Source organism: Stigmatopora argus, chromosome 10 (assembly GCF_051989625.1).
Source record: "Stigmatopora argus isolate UIUO_Sarg chromosome 10, RoL_Sarg_1.0, whole genome shotgun sequence".
Classification (NCBI taxonomy): domain Eukaryota; kingdom Metazoa; phylum Chordata; class Actinopteri; order Syngnathiformes; family Syngnathidae; genus Stigmatopora; species Stigmatopora argus.
The window spans coordinates 8121743-8148980 of NC_135396.1; the positions used below are offsets into that span (position 1 = coordinate 8121743).

The 27238-nt window shown below is 38.9% G+C and overlaps 1 protein-coding gene across 1 annotated transcript; it reads left to right on the plus strand.

Moving 5' to 3' along the window:
• Nucleotides 1–503: 503 nt before the first annotated feature.
• Nucleotides 504–27238, plus strand: LOC144083108 (neprilysin-like). Its single transcript, XM_077610632.1, has 23 exons — nt 504–828; nt 7414–7590; nt 8588–8623; nt 9793–9954; nt 16879–16959; nt 18165–18260; nt 18324–18442; nt 18542–18610; nt 19084–19218; nt 19694–19795; nt 19898–20034; nt 20142–20235; nt 20355–20483; nt 21626–21724; nt 21802–21879; nt 22020–22123; nt 22394–22449; nt 23113–23232; nt 24027–24160; nt 24445–24510; nt 25205–25300; nt 25366–25442; nt 25520–27238. The coding sequence occupies exons 1-23, from the start codon at nt 786–788 to the stop codon at nt 25617–25619; spliced, it is 2310 nt and encodes a 769-aa protein (XP_077466758.1). The 5' UTR covers nt 504–785; the 3' UTR covers nt 25620–27238.

Below are 27238 nucleotides of genomic sequence, written 5' to 3' on the forward strand. Positions count from 1 at the left end.
AATGTTTAAAAATAGCTGCTGAAAGTATTTTTAAGTACTAGTGTCATTATTTCTTAGACGTATAATAATTACGAAAATAATGTTTCAACACCAAAAAATTACACCGCTTAACGACATAGCCATTTTCCTGATGAAATACATGAAAAGAATGATGGAACAAAACTCACTGGTAACATGACTACTTTTATTTAGGGAACAATACAGTGATGGAAGGCATTACTGTTTCTGAGAATAATATATAATGTGTAATATTATGTATTACTTTTAAATTGACTAACGCCACCAATGACTCATTTTCATGTATTTATTTTGCTCTTAATTAATCTGAGCCATCATATTTCCCAGCCTTTGAGCGCTTTACTCTGGGGAGTGTAGGTGTGTTTAGCTATGCGCGACTGCGTGAGCGTGTGTGCGTGTGTGTGTGTGTGTGTGTGTGTGTTTGGCTATGCACGACTGTGTGAATGTGTGTGTGATGGTGGCTTCAAAGGGTTTGCAGCTCGCACCTGACCTGCACAAGAGTCCGTTTTCCACTCATCTGGCAACTCTTCCTCTCGTTTTGCCCTAATCCTACCGCGTGCACGCCTTACTTGTTTGCACCCAGCAGGTAGTAGTGGCGATCGTGGGCTTGCGTGTGCGTGTGCGTGCGTGCGTGTGCGCAGTCCGGAGGCTGGGTAGGAAGGCGTCAGATGCGTGCGGACGAGGACGAGCGAGCGAGGGAACCTGCTCTTTGCGTCTCTTCCTCCTCCTCCTGAGCCAATTTGATGGACGTGTAACGAGCGGATGGGATGCCCGTTTATAGCATCGTCGCCAAATTTACCGACGCGTCCGGTAAGTTGCGCTACTGCCGATTTGGGTGGAATGTGCGTGGACGCGTGGGGTATTGGCGTGTTGGCGAGGGGACGTTGTACACTAGTTGATTCGTGGAAATTAAAAAAAAAAGATGTGCATTGGAGATCAGACGTGTCATCATCGTATGGGCTGCAACGGATCGTTCTTTTTGGACCACTTTAGTTTGTATTGTTATTAATATTATTTATTCATTTTTATTTTATTATTGCATGAGTGAGTCATGAGTGCGCCCAAAGTTTTTTCTTTCTTTGCTTTGTCAAGTTTGGGGCAAATGTCAGATTTAGTTTTAGGTCTGTTGTTTTAAGAAATATATTTGGACAAAAGAATAGGAAGGGATATTATATGTTGGGGTGTTTGGCATGATAAAATAAGGCAGTGAACAAAAGTGTTTTTTTTTATTTTAAAAAACACCTTGAATCTTGAGCGTCGGAATCACAGTTCTGGGGTGGAGGGTGTGACCCCAGGTGGGTTCTGACTCTCTGGAGTTTGCATGTGCTCCCTGGGCTGGTGTGGGTTTTCTCCAGGTACTCCAGTTTCCTCCCACATTCCAAAAACATGCATGGTTAGCTAGTTGAATATTCTAAATTGTCCCTAGTGTGAATGGTTGTCCCTCTCCTTGTGCTCTGCGATTGGCTGACCACTGATTCTGGGTGTTCCCTGCTTGGTGCCCAGAGTTGGCTGGGATAGGCTCTAGCACCCCCGGCAATTGTCGGGAGTGTGGAAAATGATGGAATCTAGCCTATAATTAATGAATAATTCTAATGTAATTCAATAACCAGTCAGGTGTTTTTTTTTGTGTTGATAGTACAAATAAAAATTAGTAAAATAAACAATGTTGCATTTCCATCTCAGGAGTCTGATTCGTTCATTCAAATGGTTCAGTCACATGATAGACAAAAGAGAGGCATTTTTATGTGGTTAGCATAACTGCCTTACAGTTGTAGGGTTGGGGGTTTGAACGTGGCGTTCCTATAAAGGGGGTACATGATCTCTCTGACCCTGTGGTTTTCTGACATCCTGAAACATTTCAAAAATATGAACATTAAACCATACTAAGCATACTAAAAATGTGAATAAGTGGGTGTGGCTCTTTATCCACATGTACTCAGCGAGTGGCTGTTTAATAGTCCATGTGCATCCCACCTCTCAACTGGAAACAGCATAGGTAGCCTCTTGTAGATAAGCAATATTGAAAATATGAAAAATTATACTTTTACTGGCAAGTTGTAAAACTCAAAATTGCTCAAAATATTTGAAGAAAGAGGTATTGGGCAGGTATTGTTCAAGTTCCTGGGGGTGAGTCAGGGTCTTGATGGGGGTGCCCACAATTAAAACTTTAATGGCAACGTTTATGTATTCTTTCCCCCCAGTGGCTTTTTTTCCCTCATAAAAATTAACATTCCAGTGCCCTCGTGGGGTGTGTGATACTTTGGGTCTTAGGGGATGTAAGGGGACTATATATTAAAAGTTTTATATGGCCACAGGGCTGCTTCTCCTGTGGAAATTACTTGTAGACTTGTAACACCTACAGCATGGATTCCTAGCACACTCAGTCTTAACGGTGGTACAGTGGATAGACCGGTGTCCCGTAGATTAAAAGTGGAATTGCCACTTGGTATAGTAGGAACCAGACTTCACTGACTTTTGGCAGTCAACTCCATTCAATTTTGGGCAGATGCATAGTTGTTGAACAGACAGTTTGACAAATTTTCCAGAGAAACAGACTGAAACCCCACCCATTTCAATTCAACTGTGACGGGAGATACATAAACTGTGCAGTCTAATTGGACTCTTGAATGACAGGTACACCCTGTTCCACTGGGAAGTGCTAATTTCAATTGTAAATAATCTATGTTGGTTTTGTTGTTCTCATTTGGTTTTCTCCAACCGGTAATTGGAAGGTGCTGACTGTGTCGTAATAATGAGACAGCAGTACTTTATGTAGCATATTGTAATTCATCTAAATATGCAAAGGAAAAAACAAGATTTCAAAAAACGTACACGATCGCTGTGTTTTAAATCCCATTATAGGATGAAGACAACTCTAATTTTGATGATTGATTTTGCAAATAAGAGTGATTTCAATTTTAGGCAGCAGCAGCTACGAGTCACAAGTCCTACACAAGAGGTTATTTCATCTTAAACTAGCACACATTCCTATGACTATTAGAGCAGTTCAATTAAGTGCATGACATGTTAATGGCTCGCATGAATGTAGTCTATAAAATGTCTGGACGTGGGTGTGTGGGGGGTGTGGGTGCTGGTAGGAGTGTATGGGTGTTTTTCAGGTGTCCTGGTGAATGATAGCTTTTAATTTTGAAGTAGTTGCAGAGGCCCCACGAGACATGGGGAGTGATTATGTTTTGGATATTTTGGTAGAAAGTCAGACGGGGGAGCTTGGAAACTTTGGGGTCTCCTTAAATAAAACGATCAGTGTGATAAACTATAGATTCCAAAAACACTTGCTGCTCTGTCCTCTGTGAACTCACTTGTGTTTTCTTTCTCATTGATTGGCTGTTTTTACCCCCCGTCCCTCGTTTTCATGACTAACTACTTCATTAGGTTGTGGCGAGGTCCAACCGTGACCGGACGTTTGGTCGCCCGGACCCAAACAACCGGCGACCAAACGCCCAGCGACCAAAAGTCCGGCGACAAAACAAGGTAAAACAACACGGTCTATGCATAAATAAAAGCCAACAATGGCCCTGAGCAGTTTCACTGAGCCGACGAGTGAGTGTATAAGAGTTTGTATGTACATGAGTTGTCCCCTTAGGAAGGGACGTCAGCCAGGGTCTTAACAAGTTTTCCAACAAAACACAATAAAAGTACGGTACATTTGGAGCTTTTCTTTAGCCTAATAATTAATAGGGCATTAAGTATGACTAAATAATAATTCGCAGTTTTTATTTAGGGAATTTGAGCAACAATTTTAAATGGTAATTATCAATAACCTTCCGGGCGACCAAACGTCCGGCGACCAAAAGTCCAGCGACCAAACGTCCGAGTACCAGGTCCAATAGTGGCCTGGTGCAAAAGCAGTTATTTGTATACAACAATCTTACAATATAGAATGACAATTATCATTATAATGGAGGTTTTTACATTCTTTTAGGTTTTAACAATCTTTCGGCTTCATGAGATTGTTAACATGTTTAAGTTTATAACGAACTAATATTGCCGAATTGCCCACCACTAACAGGACTTGGATATTACATCCTAATGGGCTTTTCCGAACAATCCAAGAATCACGAGTCAGCATAGTGGGCCTGTGGAGTGGGAGAAGGGATTCATAAAATTTGGTACCCACTTCAGGCACTGGCAAAGGCCTTTGTCATCCATTTTTCAGTGCACAGCTTTCACAGTATCTTGACTTATACACAGCAAAGAAGGTACAGTATACTGTAATTGATCAATACCATACAAATATAGAGTGAACTCCTGCGTTTTTTTTCCATGTACACAAAACACATACCTGACTAATTCCAATCAAATAAAATCGGATCAGAATACATCATGGCGTCTTTTATATTGGCCGTTTGCATGGAAGTATCGTATTTTAGTCCCTTCTGATGTACATGTTTAAAGAAAGGAACAAGATAAAAGTCTCTGTTGACCATTTTGATGGCGCAGTGATCATATAGTAGACGGTGCAATCACAGTGTGCATTTAGTTGTCTATCCGCTGATAGCTGGTCTGCACTAATGCAGCAAGATTGCTTCAATTCTGTTGGCCGATCTATTCATCTCTTTCACTTCACTTTAGTTGTTTGAAGCAACAGTCGTTCCTCGTCATTTTTCCTCTGAGATACATTGTGCCTGGTGTTTAAATCATGAATGACAGTGTTTCTAGTAATGTTCACATTTTGAATCACAGCAATTTTAGCAGGCACAATTGACCACTCTTGAAAACTAACTGCTGAATTCAACACACTGCGTGAAATTGTAGTTGGGTTCAGTCACAATGCTACTCATGAGGGGAAGTTTTGCAACCTCTGTTTAGGTTTGATTTTTTTTAATTTTTAAAATTAATACGCTGTCTTACTCAACTCAACATCAGCTATCAATAATAATGTGAAATCTCCATAAAAGTTTTATCACTGGTTTGAAACGAAAACATCCACGTCATTATGTGCGATGAATGACACCTTAAAATCAAAACAACTTGAAAGTCTAACAACTTCACAGTTTACATTTAACTGTGCAGCACTTTCGAGGTTTCACTGTATCCAATTTCGGTGTAAAAACACATTTGCCAGCGAGGGTGATGGCGAATGAGTGACATGCTCTGATTGGCCCATAAGATCCATACCATACATGCCTCAGCTCAGTGTGAGGCAATTGCCTTTGAACGTGATTTAGAGGCTGTCGGTGTCCCACTTGGTTTGTACACCTCCTCCATCCTTGTCTTTCTTTCCGCACATTCCCTCGCCGGGCCTTCACTGTTCTGTTTGTATAAACTTCATTGCATCTGCATTTCATTTCTTGGCACGCAATGAATCAGGATGGGGAGGCAGAACAATGCGAGCAGACGTTGACGTACACACACGCGTGTGCGCGCAGCCCCCCATACACACAAACACACACTGTTTCATTGCAGCCACGGGACGCCTAGGCTGTCACCGTTCTGTGTTTTGCCTCCAGACGAGAAAATAAAGTCAAAAAGATCTGACCTCCCCATCCTCCGCCTCCTCTTTTCGTCCGGGGAGATTGCACAGGATGTTTAAATTCATTTCCTTGTTTGTCTCTCTTTAAGTCAAGACGAGGGCGATAAAAGAGCGATAGACGGACTTCCGCTTGGATTTCTGTGAACTTAAAGGATGCATACTCAAGTGAAAAATATATACCTCTGAGGCTTTCTGCCATCAATAGCCAACCTAGAATCTTTAGGGATGAATGCCCATAAAAATCGAATATGGCCTACAATTCAATTCTAAACAAACCTCCATGTGTTTTGATGACTACAGCAGATTGTGTCTGTCTTAAAATAATGAGGTATTTATTGGGTTAGCAACCTATACATTTTCCCTATTTGTTGAATTGTTTGGAAATCACCTTCCCTTGGTAAAAACAATGCAGATTTGGTTAGTCACATTTTTGCTTAATGACTTGACTTGTTCAAAATATAGCCAATCATTTTATGTCATTATAACGAGACAGTATAAATCAAGGGTGTCAGACTCGGTTTGGTTCGCGGGCCGCTTTAACGTCAACTTGATTTCACGTGGGCAGTACCATTTTAGATATAGTATTTAGATTTTTTTATATAAATTGATTAAAAGAACTGGATTAAAAGCCCTGAATATTCAGTTAGATTTTACAAAATGATTTTTGAACTAAAAACACAGAAAAAATGATTAAAAAATTACAATTATTGATTTAAAAGGGGGAAAATCAGGAAATTTAATATATATCTATACTCTTCATTTTAATTTGATCCTAAAACAGAAAGTCGGCACTCATGGTTTACTTTCCCGGGCCACACAAAATGATGCGGCGGGCCAGATTTGGCCCCCGGGCCGCCACTTTGACACATGTGGTATAAATGCTGCCCTGTAATGTGCTCTCATATTTTTTAAACAGGGATCCTCTTTGGTATGTTGCTGAATGGCCCTATTTTAGATCAACCAGGCTTACCTTCAAGGAATCGCACTCTATCTTGGCACAACTCAACCAAATTCCAAAACGTGGAGCAAGTTTGGCGTAGTAATAAAATTCCAAGAGTGCTGCCTTCAAACCAAAATAGACCCCAATGCCTTAAACTGCAATTCCTGCACACCCAAGCATTCTTTGACTCCTTTAAAGTACAACTTCCATGGCAGGGTCTTCTTTAAACCCTGATGAATCCCCCTGCTTGGAAACTTCCTGCCCTCAAAATGGCCAATCATCCCTATGGATAAGAATGTTGACTTCATAATACTCTGAAGTGTAGTCAACAACACAAAGGAAATACGTTTTTACATTCTACTCCTATGTTTGATGCATGGGATTATGGATATTGTGTGTGTGTGCGTCTTTTTATTTGCTCAAAGGAAGCCAGGAGGCTTTGTCCTCTGCCTGTGTGGTGCCCTCATCTTGGTGAGCATATGGAAAGACCCACAGTGAGTGTTGTCTCCTTATGACACCAGCTTTAAAAAGTATGTATGAGAGAAAGAGAAGAAAACACTACAGCTTTGAGGCCTGCCTGCGTGTGTGCGAGAGCAGTGATGGTGTGAGTGCATGCTGGGAGATTACGGATTAATTGCCTTCAAAGATACTTTCCTGCTTTTTACATAGACTTTGCAAAGTTCTCACTTTAGCCCCAGAGAGGAAAACAATGCTGTTTAGCAAGCAGCAGGAGGAAGTTTTCGATCTAACTATCCGTTGTTTTTTTCACCACGTTTTTCATTCTGTGGTCAAGAAGTGAACTGCCAATTTTTAAACATTTCTTTCATTGCCTCTTCAAAACAGGATCATTTTCTTGAAGATTGTATACTAAAAAGTACTATACACTTGAATGTAGAGAACGTGTTTTGCTTGTCGAAATGTTCAATCTATCTAACTTTTGTTGTGTGAATGTGTTCTTCAGGTGATTCCTTACAATTGTCTGCAGAAAGTGAAGAACTGACAATGACTGAAAACAACGTCCCTAAGACGGCCAAAAAACGCCGGTGGACCTCTAGGGAGGTCGGGCTCATCGCCGTTGTCGCCTTGCTATTGATCATTGTCGTGGCCCTTATCATCGTCTTTGCCACTCAACAGACTGGTGAGTGTCACCCCCCCGCACCCCAGCTAAGCGCCAGTTAGAAAGCATTAGGGGTAGTGGACTTTTGAGAGCGTTTCAGGGTGGGCCTCATGGGCCTCATTCCACAAAATGTGTGCAGGGACCTTGAAGGAGCACACTGAAGAGCACTGATACGTTCTACTGACGAGTGGCTGCTGTTTAAGCACAGAACAATAGTAATAGCAGCGGTGTGGAACACTTTCGATGTCCAACGTAATCTCTAATGACTCCTGTTTACTCACCATAAAACACTCAAAGAATTTATTCGAGATTAGTGCAACCTCATTTGTTCCTTTGTTCAAAACTTCCATTGAAAACATACTGTATTATAAAGCCCAAATTTGGTCATAATATATCAAAGGACTATAACATTACAGTGAGATCAACAGTATATCAAATATACCCAAAATAGGACAAATATTATAATTATTGAATAGTGCCTGTATCCATATACTGTGCATAATCTTTCATTTTGTACCCAAGAATATAATGGAATGGAATAAATATAAACAGATTACAGTGATAAACAGTATAGCAAATATACCCTAAATAGGACAAATATTCTAAATATTGAATAGTGCATGTATACATATGCTGTGCATAATCTTCCATTTTGTACCCAAGAATAGAATGGAATTAATATAAACACATTACAGTGATATGAACAGTATATCAAATATACCCAAAATAGGACAAATATTCTAAATATTGAATAGTGCATGTATACATATGCTGTGCCTAATCTTCCACTTTGTACCTAAGAATAGAATGGACCGCAATACTAAAGTATACAGCAGAGTAGAAGAGAACAGAGAAGAATAAAACTGAATTGAACCGAATAGGATAGGTGTCATTGAACAAATACGTGCAATGAGGCGTGGAAAGTATGTAACATTCCAGTTTGTGTGGGACAAAACAATTTGTGAATTGATATTTTCATTTCATGGCCATAAATGATTTCTTTTGTGTTTCTCTGTAGCTGAAATCTGTACTACAGCTGACTGCACTCGATCAGGTAAGAAGTTTGCCTTTGTTTTTTTCTTGAAACATTACACAAAGTTAAAGAGAAACAGGTGATATTGACAAAAAACACGACTAATACGAGTTCAGTAACTGGCTTTGTGCAGACCAATGGCCTATTTCTGTAATGTCTGCCAAATGCTCCTATCTGGGTGGTTCTCACTTCAAAATCCACATCCAAAGAAGCCGACAACAAAATTATATTCAACATGTGTGTGTGTGTGTGTTTTATTAGTGTATTTGTCTCTGACAGGCAAAAGGGTAGTTTGTTTTCAAGTGGACTTCTGTATATGTACGTTTTTCAATGTACCAGTAGAGCGTGAAACATTGTGTTTGGGTGCTAGGCGCTAAGGGGAAAGGCCGGTGGTCCAAATCATCGAGTCCTTTGGTCTAACTCTAAAGACGATGATGACAAAGAACGTGTTAGGTCCTTCTTTTGTTAATTTTCTGTCTACCAAAATCCTGGTTGTTTTTGTCTTTTTTAATAATAAACAATGAAATAGAGGGAAAAGGATGACTGGTTGGTTCCATAGGAGAAAGCTAGTTCACAGTTTTTACCCGAATGCATGGTGTTTTAAGAGGTCTTCAAATATACTCAAATGTCTCCCTTTGAAATTTGAACGTTTTCTCCTCAGTGTGAGCACATTTTGTGATAATCCACATTCTCGTAGTTTAGTCAAGACTTAATAGTTGAAGCAGGGGAGCATAGTTTCACTGAATAACAATGGAAAGTGTATCTAAAGTTTTTTCAGGCGGTATTAAGAGTAGGTTTACATCTGAATTCCTGGATTTTTTTTTTCAACATCGAGATTATACAAATATTACCTTTAGTGTAACTGATACATCTTGAGAAAGAGGAGTTAGTTGCTCAGGTACTACTTTCATTTTGAGAACCAAATGGAAGTTTACTCATATTTAGCAAAAGATCAAGAGTTGTGAAGGAGTTTTAATTGACAGATTTTTTTAATGTAGTGTTTCAGGACTTTTTTTTAGAAAAGGAACAAAATCATTTTTCATACGTTTACTTTTTTTTCTGTACGAGTAATATAATAAACCTAGAACCGGAAATGCCCATTCTGGCTGTATTTTTATCCAATGTACGTGAATTTCAGATTTTTATTCTTTTCCTCACTTATTCAATTTTTAATAATGTCCTATATGCAGCGGCTCGCCTGATCGAGAACATGGATTCCAGTGTTGATCCTTGTGACAACTTTTACCAATATGCTTGCGGGGGATGGATAAAAAAGAATATAATCCCCGAAACCAGCTCAAGATACAGCACCTTTGTTGTCCTGCGAGATGAACTGACCGTTGTCCTCAAAGGTAAAGACACGTGGACATTTTGATTATAAACCCTTTATCCGTTTTTCATTTGTCATTAAATCCCCTTTCTAACCTCTGTGATTTTAGACCAGGGGTTGGAAAACTATTCCACAAAGGTCTGCAGTGAGTGTGGCTTTTCATTGACCACCCCTGCTTTAGACCTTGGACTTCATTACCCCCAAATTTTATTCCCCTTTTCAGTTTTATATTCCAAGAAAATCCTGCAAATGTGATGATCTTCATTCGTTCTTGCAGTATTCCAAAGTACCTATTCTGATCTTTTTGACCTTTAACCTCATTCATTCATCCTCCATAACGCGGGGTGTGCGGGAGTCTACCCACCTAACTATGGGCAGTAGGCGGGGTCCGTGCTGAATAGGTTGCCAGCCAATTGCAGGCTCACTATATGTCTGGCGAAAGTAATTCGTTGTTTATGTGGTTGAATTCCACTACAGGGCAGTGAAGTGTACACATTTTTTTTCTCATTGCTGTTTCGACCAATGACAGTACAAAGCAATCGATCCGTAGGTTGTCAAGCCTTTAAATCCTTCCTAGCAACCAGCGGCAAATGCTTGGTTTCGTGTTACATGACTAGAAAAAAAGAATCCAACCTATTTTGTGGATGATGCGGCGCCTCAGAGACTGTTAAAATGTCAGCTCTTTTTAATGAATTATGGGCACCATTTCTGATTCACATTCCTGAGTTTCAGGGTTCGAATCTGGGCTCTGGCCCTCCTGTCTTTATCCCCTGTTCTCTGTGAGATGGGGTTTTAGTTCCTTTACTGTTTTTACTGCAGCTTCCATTCATGTTCCAAATACAAGTTCACTGAAGTATAAATTGTCTAAAAATGTAAAGATAGTTTGATTGCTTCTGTGTTTATTTGTCATATGTCATTGGCTGGCAACTAGCCAGGTCCCACAATAGATAGAAAACCCATTGAGAATATGGATCCATGTCTGGATGATGACCCAAAAAAGAGATTTTCTTTTATCTGAGCAATTTTAAAGATTGCATCTATTATAGTCAAGTGGTCAGTGCCTATTATTTTTCTCCCAAATTAACCGACCAATAGCTTTACTGCATTCATCAAGGGGAAAACAAGGTTGTGATGCAATTTCAAATGTAATAATTGAGATGTTTAATATTAAATCAGAAAAAAATCAGATATCTTCACATTTAATTTGTTCTTTAACAGTGGCTGATAATCCACCACTTGCCAGAATGAAGAACTTAAGTAGTTATGGTCAATTTTTGCTGTAATGATAAATTATGACACACTCATGAAGAGGACTACCAACTATTTTGTAATTAAATAATCATCATCGTCATAAAACAACATCTTTTTGTGGATAAAGCACCTGGAAATCGTGCAAAAAGTACAGAAACATTAGAAATTTGAACATTCAAAAGGTTTAGACATGCTCAATCTATCTTTAAAAATAAAAATCATGTTATTAGGCATTATGGTTCATCCTGATATTCTATCCAAATATATTATATTTACATTATATTGGAACAGGGCATTTCACTCTTTGATGTGAATAAAGCCAATTAAAAAAGGCATATGCCTAGTTTGACTTGAAATATTAATGAGAGAAAAAGATTGAGGATTCCATTTATTCTGTAATTAAAGTGAACGTCAATTGACAAGGTGAAGCTCCGTAGCAGTCACAAATACCGATGCGCTGCTCGATCCGCTGAGTGAGCACAAAGGCTCCACCGCAGGCTGGATCAGTGCGTTTCTTTAGCAACGCAGCGGATACAAGCGGACTGGTATTACATTCTTCCTCACCCTATGACGTACAGTTGTAGTAAGTGAGAGGGTCGTTTGAGCAGCTTCGAGGTCACCGCTGTCAAATTACAGTCAGCATGGAGCCAACTGTCTGAAGGACTAAATCTAAACTAAAGTGTGCTGCCAATCAGGGTGATTTCTGGCTTCTCCAATAATTGGAGACATATCAAAAAACACACTATTAACACAAGTGTGGGGCTTTGTGGTCGGAGTTGTTTTAGTGTACTGGCAAATCCACAGGTGGCTGGAATGTTTCCACTGGTGATCAGTGTTGAATTAGCTCGTTTTTGCACTTATACGGCATGGTTTGTTGATGACTGGCTTTTGCTAGGCATTTATTCCTATTCCTAGTTCCTGTTGGAACTTTCAAAACACACACCCTTTAATATGCTCCTTTGTTATTAATAATTTTCCAACGATTCTCTTTTTGATGTTGTTTTTGAGGTTGAAATGTTATCATCGTCTTGATTTGTTTGACTTACGAATGTCACTATCTGTCAAAGTTCAATCCATCAAGTTGTTCTATTTAAGTTTAGTCATTTAGAGGTAAGATGGTATGTATGTGTATGTGTGCGTGTATATATACACATGTATATATACATACACATATACATATATATACCTATACATATATATGTATGTGTATATATATGAGTATATATATATATATATATATATATATATATATATATATATATATATACATACATATACACACACATATATATACACATATACATACATATATACACATATATACACACATACACATATACACACATATATATATATACACACATACATATACATATATATATATATACACATACATACACATATATATATATATATATATATATATATATATATATATATATATATATATATATATATATATATATATATATATATATATATATATATATATATATATATATATATATATATATATATATATATATATATATATATATATATATATATACAAAGTGTGGCCAGCAAAAGTTCAGACTGTTAAATTACAAATCCATTCAGAGTTGGACATTGTTATTGTGTTCATCTTGCTTGCATTTGAGTGCGAGGCAGTGTTGGAGCTTTAATGGTCAGCTTTGGCTTCCATTCACAGGTGAGAAGCTGATACTGGATGATTTGTAATTTACGACTGCTGCTTGTGAAGTCATACAATATTATGCTCTTCTTGAGGGGAAGGAAAAGGCAAATGTTCTTTCTCAGCACGTTATCTGGCAATCTGGATGGCCTTGGAGCAAACAGATTATCGCAAACGTGTGCGTTGTTTTGCCGTGTTTTACAGATTGGATGATTACATCTACGAATAAACATCCGTACTAAAATACTCGCTGGTAGTATTACGATGTGTATGTTTGTGTGGTGATGGTAGTGGTGTCCTTTTTAATAATTTCAACATAAGGAATCCTATATTATATTTGGACAGCTCAATGAAACTGTTCCATAAAATGTCAATGTGGACTAAAGGCTTAAATTAAAAAAAGAAATCGACTCCTACATGATAATGTTTTTTAGGGAGATGGAGCAGCTGGAGACAGTTTGAAAAATAGAAGACTATACATCCACTCATACAGTTGAACATTTATAATTAACCTCAGAGGTTGCACCATATAGAGGTGCCCTAAGATACAAGTAATCCGATTTACATTTCTACGAATTGAAATATTCAGCTAATTTTCTGGGACGCTCGGATAAATTATTGGCATTTCCATTCAATTCATAGTGGAAATATTATTTGAGTGTTTTGGGTTTAAGCATGGTGATGGAATAATTGAACTTTTTTCACTCCTTATATATCAGCTCTTTAGTTCTGCATTTAAATATAACATTCACAGTTTAAGGACATCATTGCAAACATTTTTAATGTTTCCATCATTTCACCAGAGAAGGGGTTTCAGCAATAAAATTGCATTATTAATATTTGTAAAGTGCCATTACTAACATGTTCAACTAAAATTCTGCATTTTCTCTCTGTCACTAATATGCTTTGGGACAGTCTGTTCAGTGTAGTAGATGTGTATAAATGGCGCACATTAACCCATTTAGCATTTTGTTTTTTGTAAGAAACTAACTTTATCCATAACTCCCTCTTTTCATGGCTGACTTAAAACACATTAAATTATAAACAGGGAGAGGAGAAAATAGCAAAACAAACATTGCCCAACACAGATCTTGATGTTTTGCATAGTTTTCGTTTTTGCTGTCAGCCTACGGAGAAATAAAACCCAAGAATGTAAGAAAAGAAACCGTCCTAATGTGTTGTAATCCTTCCCGTCTTTAAAAATGTATTGCATTTCTGCCATACTTGCAGCTCATCAACAACTAAAAGCCACATCACAAGCATCGTTCCGTCACGCTGTCAGCTTAGCAGATCTATATAAACACATGTTCATGTTTATTTTTGCGTGTGGAAGTTGCCTAAGATCCTTTTTTTTGGGTCAAATTCTATCATGTTCATCAACAAAACACTGCAACAGTTTTGCCCCCCTCAAAAGTCACTCTCTGGGTCCAACACGGGTCAAGAACGTATGGCTGGACTTTTGCCAATTGCAAAACAGAACTTTCTATAATGTGCTCAAACTACTGACCTTGAAAAACAATTGTAAAAATGAAGCAGTGAAGTGGTTGCCACGTAGGGAACTAACACGTTTCTTAAAACAACAGGGGTCCATTTCCAGCCATTTGAGATAGCCATCATGCATATATTAAGTCGTTTATGAAATATATAACAAATCAACCCACGGTAAAATTATGACTTGTAATGATACCATATGTTTAAAAAAATTGCTGTCTCTTCTAATCATGCAGGTTATCAGGAAACTTGGGAAATGTTTTAAATTTGGGGAAAAAAAGAAAAATCTCAATACATCTCTTTTATGGGGAGCTATCAAAATGAATGTCATCGTTTATGTCTTCGAAGTCAAGCTTGTTTATGTTTTCGATGTCTTTCTCAAGGGCCGTTGGCTATATCCGGCCTGCCGCATCATGGTAGGAAGCCCTCGAAAGTGTGGAAATAATGCCATGTTGATGCTGAAAAATATTGCTTTAGTGTCATATTTTTTAGAGGCCCATATATAATCTTTCCCTGCGCTTCCAGCCTTTAAAGCAACACTCTACTGGCTTGAATTCAGGACATTTTATAACCCTGCGAACACTCCAAAATCAATGTTTTCCTCTTTGCTGGGAATACAAAACAACAAGAGATGAATTGGAACACATCAACACTTCAGGCTTCAGACATGGCGTCACCTTGACGTTCTGGCAGCCGTTTTGCCAAACGCTTTACGTCTCCTGACGGTAGCAATTCACTTAACATCACATTAGTTTACTGATGATGGACGCTGAGGGTTCAATGATAATTGCCTGCCAGATAAAATATTCATGCTTTGATGTACCTGATGCACTTTAATGAGCTCTTGCGCTGACATGTTATGGTTAATTTAAGTCAGCTGTAGTTTGGAATTTAACAAACTATACTTTGTATTTGAACAGCTTCCAGCTGGGTTGTTATTATGCAAGTGTGTACCGTACCCTCAGGGTTTTAACATCATATCCAAAGGAACAAGATTCATACACTGGATTGATTAAATGTCATCACATTGTATGTCCCCCTTTAAATCCATGTGTCAATTCCAACTTGATTTACCTTAATCTAAGCCTAAAGACCACTATGCTTCATCCTAATTGTGAATTATGTATAAATGCTTCAATTTAAGCGTACAGAATGCCTAGAACGAACATAAAATCAATTCTTAGATCGCACCATGCACATAAGCATGAGATGTATTTGCATGCTTTATTACAGCCTAACTGCAGTTAAAAGACTTTGTGCCAAGACAGTTGCTAATCCAATCACATACACAATGTGTGTGTGCCCTTTAGTTGCATGTGCCCTGTATAAGCTCCCTCTTCATTAACATTTAATGAAAGCATAAATAGTGCAAATGAAAATGGAATGAGTATGGAAAGTCCACTGGAGGCTTACAAACGGAGAGCAAAAGGAAATAATTAACCTTTTGATTAGATATTGAATTAAATTTAGACTATTTTCCAATGGTGGTTCATGCAAAGGAGCACTTTGGTTAAACGACGCACCTTAAAGCGGCGTTGTGAGGCTGCACTTTGTCTTCCTTTGCGTCCCCGTGCAAAATAAAAAGCACCAGACGTTCAATTATGAGGCAGCCTTTCTATAATATCAGTAATGTTTTCTTCAGTCCTGTCACTTGGCTGCGTCATTGGCGTGGTGTACTCTCGTGTATTGTTATTAAAAAGCTGATGACTTATTTCAGAGAAGTGTAGCCTCAGCAAAACTTAACTTTGTTGAACACTAACTCGGAGTGAAGTCGTTTCAATTATATTTTGAGGAAAAATTGGACATATGGCACTGTATAGTAGCAGTGTACTCAGGTCAACTAGTAATGTTAAGGTGAGAGAGTTTTTAAAATAGTGAAAAAAAAGTGTATTGCTAGTTATGTATTATTCATTCATTTATTTCATTATTTCCAGTTCAATAACCATTAAATCTCCCTTCCCTTTCCAAACTTTTTGTCTTTTACTATCTTCAGCCATAAATGAGTTCATCTGGGCTTCATATTGGAATTTTGACTTTACAAACGTGCCTGTCCATCAACTCCGTGTTATGGATTCCCAAGTATGCCATTACACATGCCTAAAACGGAATCTCCGCTATAAATTATGCAGCTTCTATTCTTTTTTACTCAACGGGTACGCTTCCACAGTGGCAGCGTATGCAGTGAGGCACCCGAGAGGCTGGTAAAACCCCACTCGACCCTCTCAGTTACGCCTCACTATTTATTGGCTCTCATTTTCACGAGCAGTCCAGCGACAAAGGGTGCGTATCCTGAGGCTAAGCTAACTAGTCTCCAAAAAACCCAGGTGTCTAACAATGGCACACAATATATCAAGTGGTGATGTTATGACTCTGCCCTCTTTTCATGTTTCTTTTGGAACCTTAAGAGAAACCAGTTGTGCTTTTCACAGTTTGAATTATGATCATTGAATGGATCAGAGTATTTATTATGGATTTTAAGATTCCCACACTTTGTCTGAGCAGCTTTTACTAAGTTTCTCCCCCCTTTTTTAGGTGTTCTTGAAAAAAATGTGGAAGATGAAGCAGAAGCTCTCAGAAAGGCCAAGAACCTTTACAGGTCCTGCTGCAATGAGAGTAAGTAGGCAACCAACTGCAATCCTTCAATTTGCCTTTTCCTTTTTAATAAGGATTCAACGTTTGGGTCTCATTGGAGAAAAAACACTATCTGATTCAGAGCTTAAGCACTAAAACAAAATGCAGACATGGTATACTTGTAGTAATTTATGTGGTTAATCGAAACAGCAGCAGCTGTTGAGGCAGGAATCTCACAGGCTCGGTAAAGCACCCAAAAAGATGTTTGGAACAGTTGGTAGAGAGCAGGCTTCTTTAGGGAAATGAAACTCTAAATCCAGACAGCTTTATCTAAACAAAACTTTAATGGTCTTTCGTGGCCACGCACATCACCACAAGATCACGAATATCGTTAAAAACAATGATGTATACCATCGTAGCAATTGCTTGACCCTTGCGAAGATAAGTGGATTGAAGGACCAATGAATGAATGGATAAAGATAAATATTAGTACGCGTTTTGTTTCCTTATAAAATTTCACATTAGAGGATTGCTGTTTTTTTCCGGAAAGACTGGAATTAAACAATGTCACTTTTCAGAGAGAAAAGATTATTTGAAGAATATATTTTTTGGGTTTCGCGCTTTTACATTTGGATCTCAAGGCAACACTTCTTCAGGTGCATTTACTATTTCTATTCATTTTGTATATTACTGGCAACAAGTTACTGGAAGGATCTGACATCTAACTAGACCATAAAATGTCTAAGGAGCTGCAACCCTCGAGGGTCTCCTCAGTTTACTACCATCAAATTATACAACTTTTCAAGGTTCCTAACGAAGCACAATTGGCTAGTTTTTGCAGCAGTGTAAAGTTCAAAGACCAATTAACGTGAGGAATGGCATCTTCGCTTACCACCATACTTATTGTGCTTCTAATTGTTTCACATTCATAACCAACAACTATTTTTTAGTTCAAATATTTGTCTCCTTGTGCCCTGCGATTGGCTGGCCACCGATTCAGGGTGTCCCCCGCCTCTGGCCCAAAGTCAGCTGGGATAGGCTCCAGCACCCCCCACAACCCTGGTGAGGATAAAGCGGTTCAGAAAATGAGAATGAGAAATATTTACTGAAATGATGACCTTACAGCTGCATTTGCGTGCAGATGTCTATAATAGAAGTAAATGTTTCAGTAACTTTTTTTTGCTTGGTAAAAATGTGATCAACTGTAGCAAGGCATTATTTAACTTCATGTTACCCCCGTTTCAAAGGTTTGACTGAAGAAAAAGGGGGTGGTCCTTTGCTCATGTCATTGCCTGATTTGCTTGAGTGGCCTATCGCTGTGGACAACTGGGATGCCAACTATGGTAAAGTACTTTTTGGGCCATCCTTGTGCAATCAACATGTTCTCATTGAGTATCTTTCATCAGGTAAAATATGGCGTGTGGAGGATGTCTTAGCCAAATTGACTGTGAAATACCAGAATCCGCTCATTGTCTCCATGTACGTCGACATCGATGAGCGGGACTCTAAAGCACACATCATTCATGTACGTCTGAAATATTTATTTTAAGCTGTCTCACTGAAATCTGAATAAACAACTCAATTGAATTAATAAATAAAATGTTTTTTTTTTTCTCTTTGGCAGTTTGAGCAGCAGCATACCTTGGACTTGTGGTCCAAAAGTCACTATGCTTGTAATGGATCTTACGAAGAGGTAGGTTGTTGTTGTTTTTCTATCCGTGTCTTGTTGGCCACTGAGGGTTGACAAAAAAATGGTACATAATGGTTTCACTTGGCAGGATGAGTGTTTGAATTGCAATTGGAATTAGAACTAGCATATGTGTCAAGAGCAAGTTATGATCTGGCGTTAAATAGCAATAGTCTCGACACCACTGGCCATCTAAGATTTTTTTTTATTGAAATTTACATTCCTTATGTAGGATCAGGGGGCTGTTTTGACGATTTAGGTTAAGCAGACTCATTTTCACATTTTCCGAATGTTTAAAACCGCAACAGCTTTTGAAATAACTATATGCCCTCAGTCAGTCCAGGCGAAAAACTGCCAGTTCAACCATTTGGGGTCTTAATCGCATTCCTGTTATTAGCATTCTTAGACATTTTTGGTTTTGTATCCCTGTCCTAGTCCATGCCATTTTAATGTAAATGGGGGTCTGAATCACTTGACAGGCGTGCCGGCTATACAAGCAGTTTGCCATTGACCTTGTGAAGTTGATCCGCACAGACCGAGGTCTGTCCTTCAACGAGACGATAGTCGAAGAAGAAGTGACACGGATAATGGAGTTGGAAAGGGGCATTGCCGAGGTAAGCATGCTTGCTAAAAGATCCAGTTCTGTAGAATTTCAACAAAACAACTGAGAATCTAACATTTTGAAAATCCTGAACTTTCCCTAAGGTGCTCAATAAAGAATTATCTGACTTTAAACTTAAAGCTTCCCTTACATCATCTCTCCCAACAATGTTCTTCACTCTATTCATTGTGACACAAAGCGTAGCTTTAAGTACATAGCAAGCTATTGATGTGCTGACTCCTTCGTATTGATTTTTTTTCAACATTTTATTCTTGTTTGCTGTTTCACCGCCACATATGCTTCCCCAGCCGACATTGACAAGGCCACCATGACTATTCTGCAGCTCTGACATTTAGAGAACAAAAGGACACAACAGATGTTTGTTGTTCCCGGACTGGCCCTTCAGCTAAGCTCACAACTCAGAGAAACCGTTGGGGATAAACTGAAAGAATGAGTTGACTTTTAACCTCTTCCTTCTCTTCCAACAGGCTAATGATCCCCCAAGCGTCTCTAGTGATCGGGAGTTACGTTACAATAAGATGGAACTTTGCGATCTCAACACCAATTTCACCTTTGAAGTTGAAACAATGGTAAACTCAATGTTCATCAAGAATAGGAGTGTTTTATACCTTCCCACCTTCTCGCTAATGTACTCTTCTTTTCCTGTTTCGGTTGGCCTGATTCTTCTGAAGCCGTTTAACTGGAGTTATTTCACTGCCCAGATAATGAATACAGTCAACATAACTGTCACAGACACAGAGGAAGTCATAAACCTCAACCCCAATTATTTTAAAAAGCTTAACCAACTGTTGGCCCGATTCACAAAGAGGTGTGTAACCTGGAATGGATACTTTCACACACATATATATGGTTGGGTGTGAAGGGGGGTTACTATTTGATTGGAGCTTTCTTAAAATGACATCCCTTTCCTCACAGGGATATTCAGAACTACTTGATGTGGGGTTTCGCTTCACAGGTGGTGGTGCACTTGAGCAGAGCATACAAGGACACTGCGAAAGCATTCAAAAAGGTACAGCACAAGGTCGTCTATGGAAAACCTGAAATCTCTGGTTTCCTCAAAATAGCGTAATGCACTGAGGGGTTGGTTTATTATATCTAAAAGATGTGTTGTTTTGTATTTCTCTGCAGGCAATGCATGGTGCAACGGCAGAGGAACCTATGTGGCGTCAGTGCGTTGGGTTTGTCAGTAGCGCCATGTACAATGCCGTTGGGCGACTATATGTGCAGGAGGCGTTTTCCGACAACAGCAAAAAGATGGTCAGTGATTTTCTTGGCTGATTCCACTTTGCACAACAAGAGATTGACAATTGACCACATTTTTATTCGCATCTATTCGGGTAAATTGAATGCTTAGCTAAAAGAAGATTGAGTTTTATAGGTCAAAATGTGAACTATCAAACTTGATTAAGGTTTAAAACCATGATTTCAAAGTAACATTCGTGTTTCAAATCTGTTTTGAACCAGGATTAGGATTCCAAATTGAAATTGAAATTTAGGTTTAGTCCTGTGTTGAACGAGGATTTTAAAAGGGATTCAAAATAAATAGATAATGAGTATCTGTATGGATACCCCAAATATATTACAAGCTTATTTTGTTGCAATATATTGTAGAAATAACTGGAAAAAGATGTAGGTATAGGGCCAAAATTCAAACCCGAAACATCAACAAAAACACATGTAAGCAAAGTTATGGCTCGCACAGTATATTAAAACATTTGAGTATTGTTGATGCAGTAAAAGAGCAATGTTCCTCAATTACACTTAACACTAGTGCATTGTGAGTTTCACGTCACCGTGAATCATTTGGGAAATAAATCTCTGTCGACCTTTGTGTGCCGAGGCCGCAGTCTATTTACTAACATATGGTTGTACAGTCGAGGAAATCACACATACACACAGTCCGAGGTCCACATCCACAACTTGGATACGGTCCACGAGATGACATTGAGATTTACGGTGTCTGTCATTTTTGACAAATGGGCAAGCACACACCCACCAAAAAGCTCAAAACACTATGAAGATTTACAATTTGGCTGCTGTTGGCAGTGTGATGGCACAGACCCCATCCCTACTTCACACTTTCACTCAGTTGTACATTGATCTCTCTCGCTGTGTTTTTTTTAGCGCTAATTGCAACAATTACATTTTCACTACATCTGTCTGCCTTTTATTGCTTTTTAATGGCAATTGGCCTGTTTCTGACATTGTTACAATTTTAATTACAAACTTGATGTTGCTTTGCTGCTTGAATTGGGTAATCATGTCTGAAATGCCTGAAACCAGGTTGATTTTTCATTACTTTGTTGCTCAACATCTTGCAAGATGTGACCCTGGTGAGAACATTTACAACCACGCAAAAAAACATTGACCTCTCTTTGGCTCGATTCTTTTGGCCCAAGATGGAAGAGATGATTAAAGAAATCCGGGATGTCTTTATCAGTAACCTTAAGGAACTGACATGGATGGATGCAGTCACTAAAAAAGCAGCGGAGGAAAAGGTAAGGTTGGAAAGATTTTTTTTTTTTTAAACGTCACAGTGACTTAAGATTGATTTGAAAAAATGAGTTGCCCTCAGGTTCGAGCTATTCGGGAACAAATCGGCTACTCTGACAGCATCATGGATGACCAATACCTCAACAACGAGTACAAAGAAGTGAGTGTCCTTCAATTTGGTCCGATTTCTGTAATGTGGTGGACAATGAGATTATTGTGCCTGTGCATTTATTTCGTGAAACATGGCCATTTCATTATTTGCCGATGATGGTTGCGCTATGGCTTGTGTGTTGGTGTTAGTTAAACTATAGCACAAAGGAGTACTTTGAAAACATCGTACACACAGCAGCCTACAACAACAAGAGAATGTTGCAGAAACTCAGAGTGGAAGTCAACAAAGATGAGTAAGATTGAATTCATTCTTCATTTTGATTTGACATATGGCATTTTCCCATATTTGCACAAATGAATATTCTGCTACTGTAATTGCAGTAATAAGACAATGTGCAGTGGAGATTTTTTTTTTTGAGAGCATTCAAACGCGAGATTTATTTGGCCTGAGAAAAATAACAAGGAAATCCAATATTTAAAAGTGCTTGTCTTACAAATATATGTTTTGATTTACGATAAAATGTCAAGATTTGGGATCATCCTTTGCTTTTGTTCATTTCCAGGTGGGTGTCAGGGGCAGCAATCATTAACGCCTTCTACTCATCAAAAAACATCATAAGTATTCCACACGTGCTATTTCACTTTCACACATACAGTGGATACAATAAGCCTACACACTCCTGTCCAAAACCAGGTTTTTAAATAAATGTGATCAAGATAAATGATTCAGAATCATTTTCAAATGTTTTTTTCTTCTTTTAATACGTTTCCGTCTCGGGATAATCAGTACCTGCCAAAAATTCCTCCAACTTTTCATCTTTTCATTCATTTTAAAGGGACGTTCAATCTTTGATTATGTCACTGTTGCACCATATTTTATCCACTTGATGATGAATGTCTTCACTTTGTCTCATGTTCGGGCCTCGAGAGTCCTTTTCTGCTTTTGGGATGTGACAATAAAAATGTTAAGTAGGATTGGGGTCTGGTTTAATCAGGGGCATCGGTGTGCTGACTCCTATTTATCATGAATTGAATTATGACACATTACTTGGAAGCACAGGTTCACTTATGCAGTCAAACCGTATCTTTATATTCTATTGCTGAAAAGGATTTTCCTCCCATTTGGAGATTTGGAGATTTTTGTTTTATCTGGCCTCATTTTCCATTCACATAAATCTGAGAACAGCGATGTGTAGACTTTTTATATTCACTGTATTATGATGTATATTGGCCTTGCTTTGTTTGGGAATTCAAGACTCTCTGTTATTGTCTCTGGTGTCAGTATTCCCTGCCGGCATCCTGCAGCCGCCGTTTTTCAGTAAAGGCCAGCCTGCATCTCTTAACTACGGGGGAATCGGAATGGTCATTGGCCACGAAGTTATGCATGGATTTGACAACATCGGTAAGTTGTTCGTTTACATTTTGGCAGTAAACTTTGGTGTTTAATTAAAAAACAGCTACAATGGTTACATGACTGTAACACAAAATTAGTGGGAGAGTCACAAAAAATGCATTTAAAAGTCCATTATGGTCCAAGATTACATTTAGTTTATTAAATTGCAGCTCACATTTTTAATTCCTCTAATTATTCCTACTCAAACGCCAAATAGCCGCCCTACATTTTATGAGCAATGTATCGTAACAACATCGTTGGCATTTTATTGACACTTTCCCCCCTATGTGTCCACTTCACAGTTAGTATCTAATTTGCTACAAACGTAGACCCTCGGGATAGATGAAGTTTATTTCCATTACAAGTGAAATTAAAAAAAAACTGCTAGAATGTGACGTTCAGCACATTTATTTGACACCCGCCTTATAAACCTAAATAGTTCTAAAATTCAAGTTTTGATGTAAATTGAAAAGCTAAGCTACTCTAAAACATCATAATTGCAGTAGTTATTTGTCAGAAAAAATATTTTAAAAAGGAATTTGAGTGTGGTATCTTGTGCTAGGAGACAACACATTCTTTATGCAGTCATGCATACTAGTTAATTGCATTCCTAATCTAAATCTCAGTCCTGCCGTAAACTGAGACTGCCTGCAGTATGATAGTAAATAATGTCATTCCTATTATGAAAATGACAAGAGACCATCCAACATTTTGAAGCATGTCATAGCAGATTTTGGATTACGGTCAGCTCTGGACATTTTCCCATTTATTTTCAACGTGATGTATATGTTCTTTTCTTTTAGGTCGTAAATACGATAAAAACGGCGACCTGAAGGACTGGTGGACGGAGGACTCTGCCCAAAGGTTCTTGGAACTGTCAGCATGCATCGTCGATCAGTATGCCAACTTCTCTTGGGACCTAGCCAACGGACTTAATGTAAGTCAAGCCTTCCATTCCTCCTTTACTTCAAGCAGACGTTCCCATTTTGAATTTCCCGTTACTCCCCACTTCTCCAGCCTGTCTCCTCACCCCCTCACGACTCTTTTATATTTTTCTGTTGACAGATTGCTCACTCCCCCGCAGCTCTGTTTTATTTTCCCGCGGCAATGTTTCTTTTTTAAACCATTCCTTCTATCCCAAAGAGTGAAAGCTGTTTACAGTGAGTGGCAAAATAAGAAATTCCACTCTTTACACTGCAATCTCTGTCGTCCCTCTTCTAGCTGAAAGGTAATAACACCCTCGGGGAGAACATTGCTGACAATGGAGGAGTACGACACGCCTATCAGGTAATGAGCATTGGCGCAAGGAAAAACTTGATGGTCAGAATCGTGACCGGACGTTTGGTCGCCCGGACGTTTGGTCGCCCGGACCCAAACGTCCGGCGACCAAACGTCCGGCAACCAAACGTCCTTGTACCAAACGTCCTTGTACCAAACGTCCTTGTACCAAACAACACGGTCTACGCATCAATCAAAGCCAACAATGGCCCTTTGCAGTTTCACTGAGCGGACGTGTGAGTGTATAAGAGTGTGTATGTACATGAGTTGTCCCCTTAGGAAGGGACGTCAGTCAGGGTCTTAACAAGTTCTCCAACAAAACACAATAAAAGTACGGGAAATGTGGAGCTTTTCTTTAGCCTAATAATTAATAGGGCATTAAGTATGACTAAATAATAATTCGCAGTTTGTATTTAGGGAATTTAAGCAACAATTTTAAATGGTAATTAGCAATAACCTTCCGGGCGACCAAACGACCGGCGACCAAACGTCCGGCGACCAAACGTCCGGCGACCAAACGTCCGAGTACCGGTCAGAATTGGCACTTCAAATTGAATATTTTGTAAAAATTGTCTCAAAATAGGCCTTTTGTCCTATTGATACTTTTAAGGATTTGACTTTAAACTTTATACTAAAAAGTTTTTCATCTTATATTTAAGTCTGATAAGATAGAATGATCTAATGTCTTATTTGATATGTGCAGGCCTATAAGAACAATGTAAAGAAACACGGTGAGGAGGCCCAGCTGCCAGGACTTCACCTTAACCACGATCAACTCTTTTTCCTTAATTTTGCTCAGGTAATGGACAATCATTACATGGAAGGATGATCGTGAATAAATATTTTCTTGTTTCTGTGCGTCAGATTTGGTGTGGAACCTATCGACTAGAAGATGCTTTGAGTTCCATCCAATCGGACCGCCACAGTCCAGGAGAGTTCAGGTAATGTTGAAATCTTTCAAATCATGCCATCAAACAGACTAGAAGTTCAAAGGACTGAAAGATTTTGTGTGAAACAGGGTGCTGGGCTCCCTTCAGAACTTCCCCGAGTTTGCTAAAGCCTACAGCTGCAACAGCAGCAGCTATATGGTCTCAGATAAGGTGTGCCGCGTGTGGTGATCCGCAAAGCTGCGTGGACTGCCTTATCGGCTCTATGACCTCATACAGGAAGTGAAAGCTCCCAATATAAACGGACTTGGGCTGCGCGTACGCTTCCTCGGTGAATAACAGCGTAGACTCTCACGCTCCCCGAAAAGACGGGACATCAGTGTCACCCGTGCTTTTCATCAAGTGAACATCACTCCTGTCATTTCTACAGACAACTTGGAATCCATTTTGCCTTATTTTATTTTTTTCTGTGCTGCACAGGGGGTTAATATACTCCAACCCACTGGCTTATAAATACACCAATGGCCCACTCACACTCATAGAAGAGGGCTGAACCAATGAGCTATAATGTAGGGGTTTCTTCCAATCTCTTCATCTCATACGCTGCCAGTGTTATTTTCATACTTAAATTTACAATTATAGCAGGAAATATGATTGTTTTTGGCCGATTGGCACAGGAAATACATAACCTCAGATCTACACTTAACAAAATACTATTTTACTGAGCTCTTTATTGCGCTTGTGTAGGTGTCAGACCTTTAATAGCAGTACAGTACGGTAAAAAAAATCCATCCGTTGACTAACACTTCTGCCTTTTAAAGTCCTTCACTAACAATTGAGTCTTTTTCTTTACAATTTCAGACATCCCAATGCCTTAAATGACTTGTGGAGCTTCTGTTTATGGGAGATTTGGGGATAAAGTCGGTTTACTGGATTAGTGTAAAATGTCAGCTCAGAGTCAAAAGTCCACAGGCTTTTTTTTTCTCGATTCCAAAGTTATGCACCAAATATTTTTTTTTATATCGGCTGTATAATTTTAGCAGGTCAGGTTTATAACTTTACAATCTAAGATAAGAGTAGGTAGGTATTTCATTCATTCTTTCATTTTACGAACCACTTATCCTCAAAAGGGTCGTGGGGGGTGCTGGAGGCTATATGGAGGCATTTTAAATGTGCATTCTGGTTGGTTTGCCTCTCATATTTAAACGTGCCATCAGATTTTTGTCGTTTGACATGCTGAAGATTAACAGAAGTCTATTTGGAATTGGGGACATGCCCTGAAAATTCAATTAGGAATGAGAATAGTTTTGAAATCTGGTTAGTGAGTAGTGGGTTGACTTCTAGGCATACTGTTGCTATTGGCGCTAGAACATATTTTATTACAGTGGAAGCACGTCCCGGGTAAATTGCATATTCAAACACTTTGCAATTGAAAAAAACACAATGATGAGAAGAGACGCACCTTTTAGCTGCTCCCAGAGCTCTTGGCTCTTTCGAAGCATTCATCCAGGTGAGAGTGGCGTATGATGTTAATGTTTGGGTACACGGTCGATTGGTCGCCGATCTTTTGGTCACCGGTCTTTTGGTCGCTCGGAAGGTAAGTGATAATTATCATTTAAATCGTTGCTCAAATTCCCTAAATACAAACTGCGAATTACTATTTAGTCATACTTAATGCCCTAGTAATTATTAGGCTAAAGAAAAGCTCCAAATTTCCCGGACTTTTATTGTTTTTTGTTGGAGAACTTGTTAAGACCCTGACTGACTGACGTAGCTTCTTAAAGGGACAACGCATGTACATACAAACTCTTATACACTCAAACGTCGGCTCAGTGAAACTGCTCATGGCT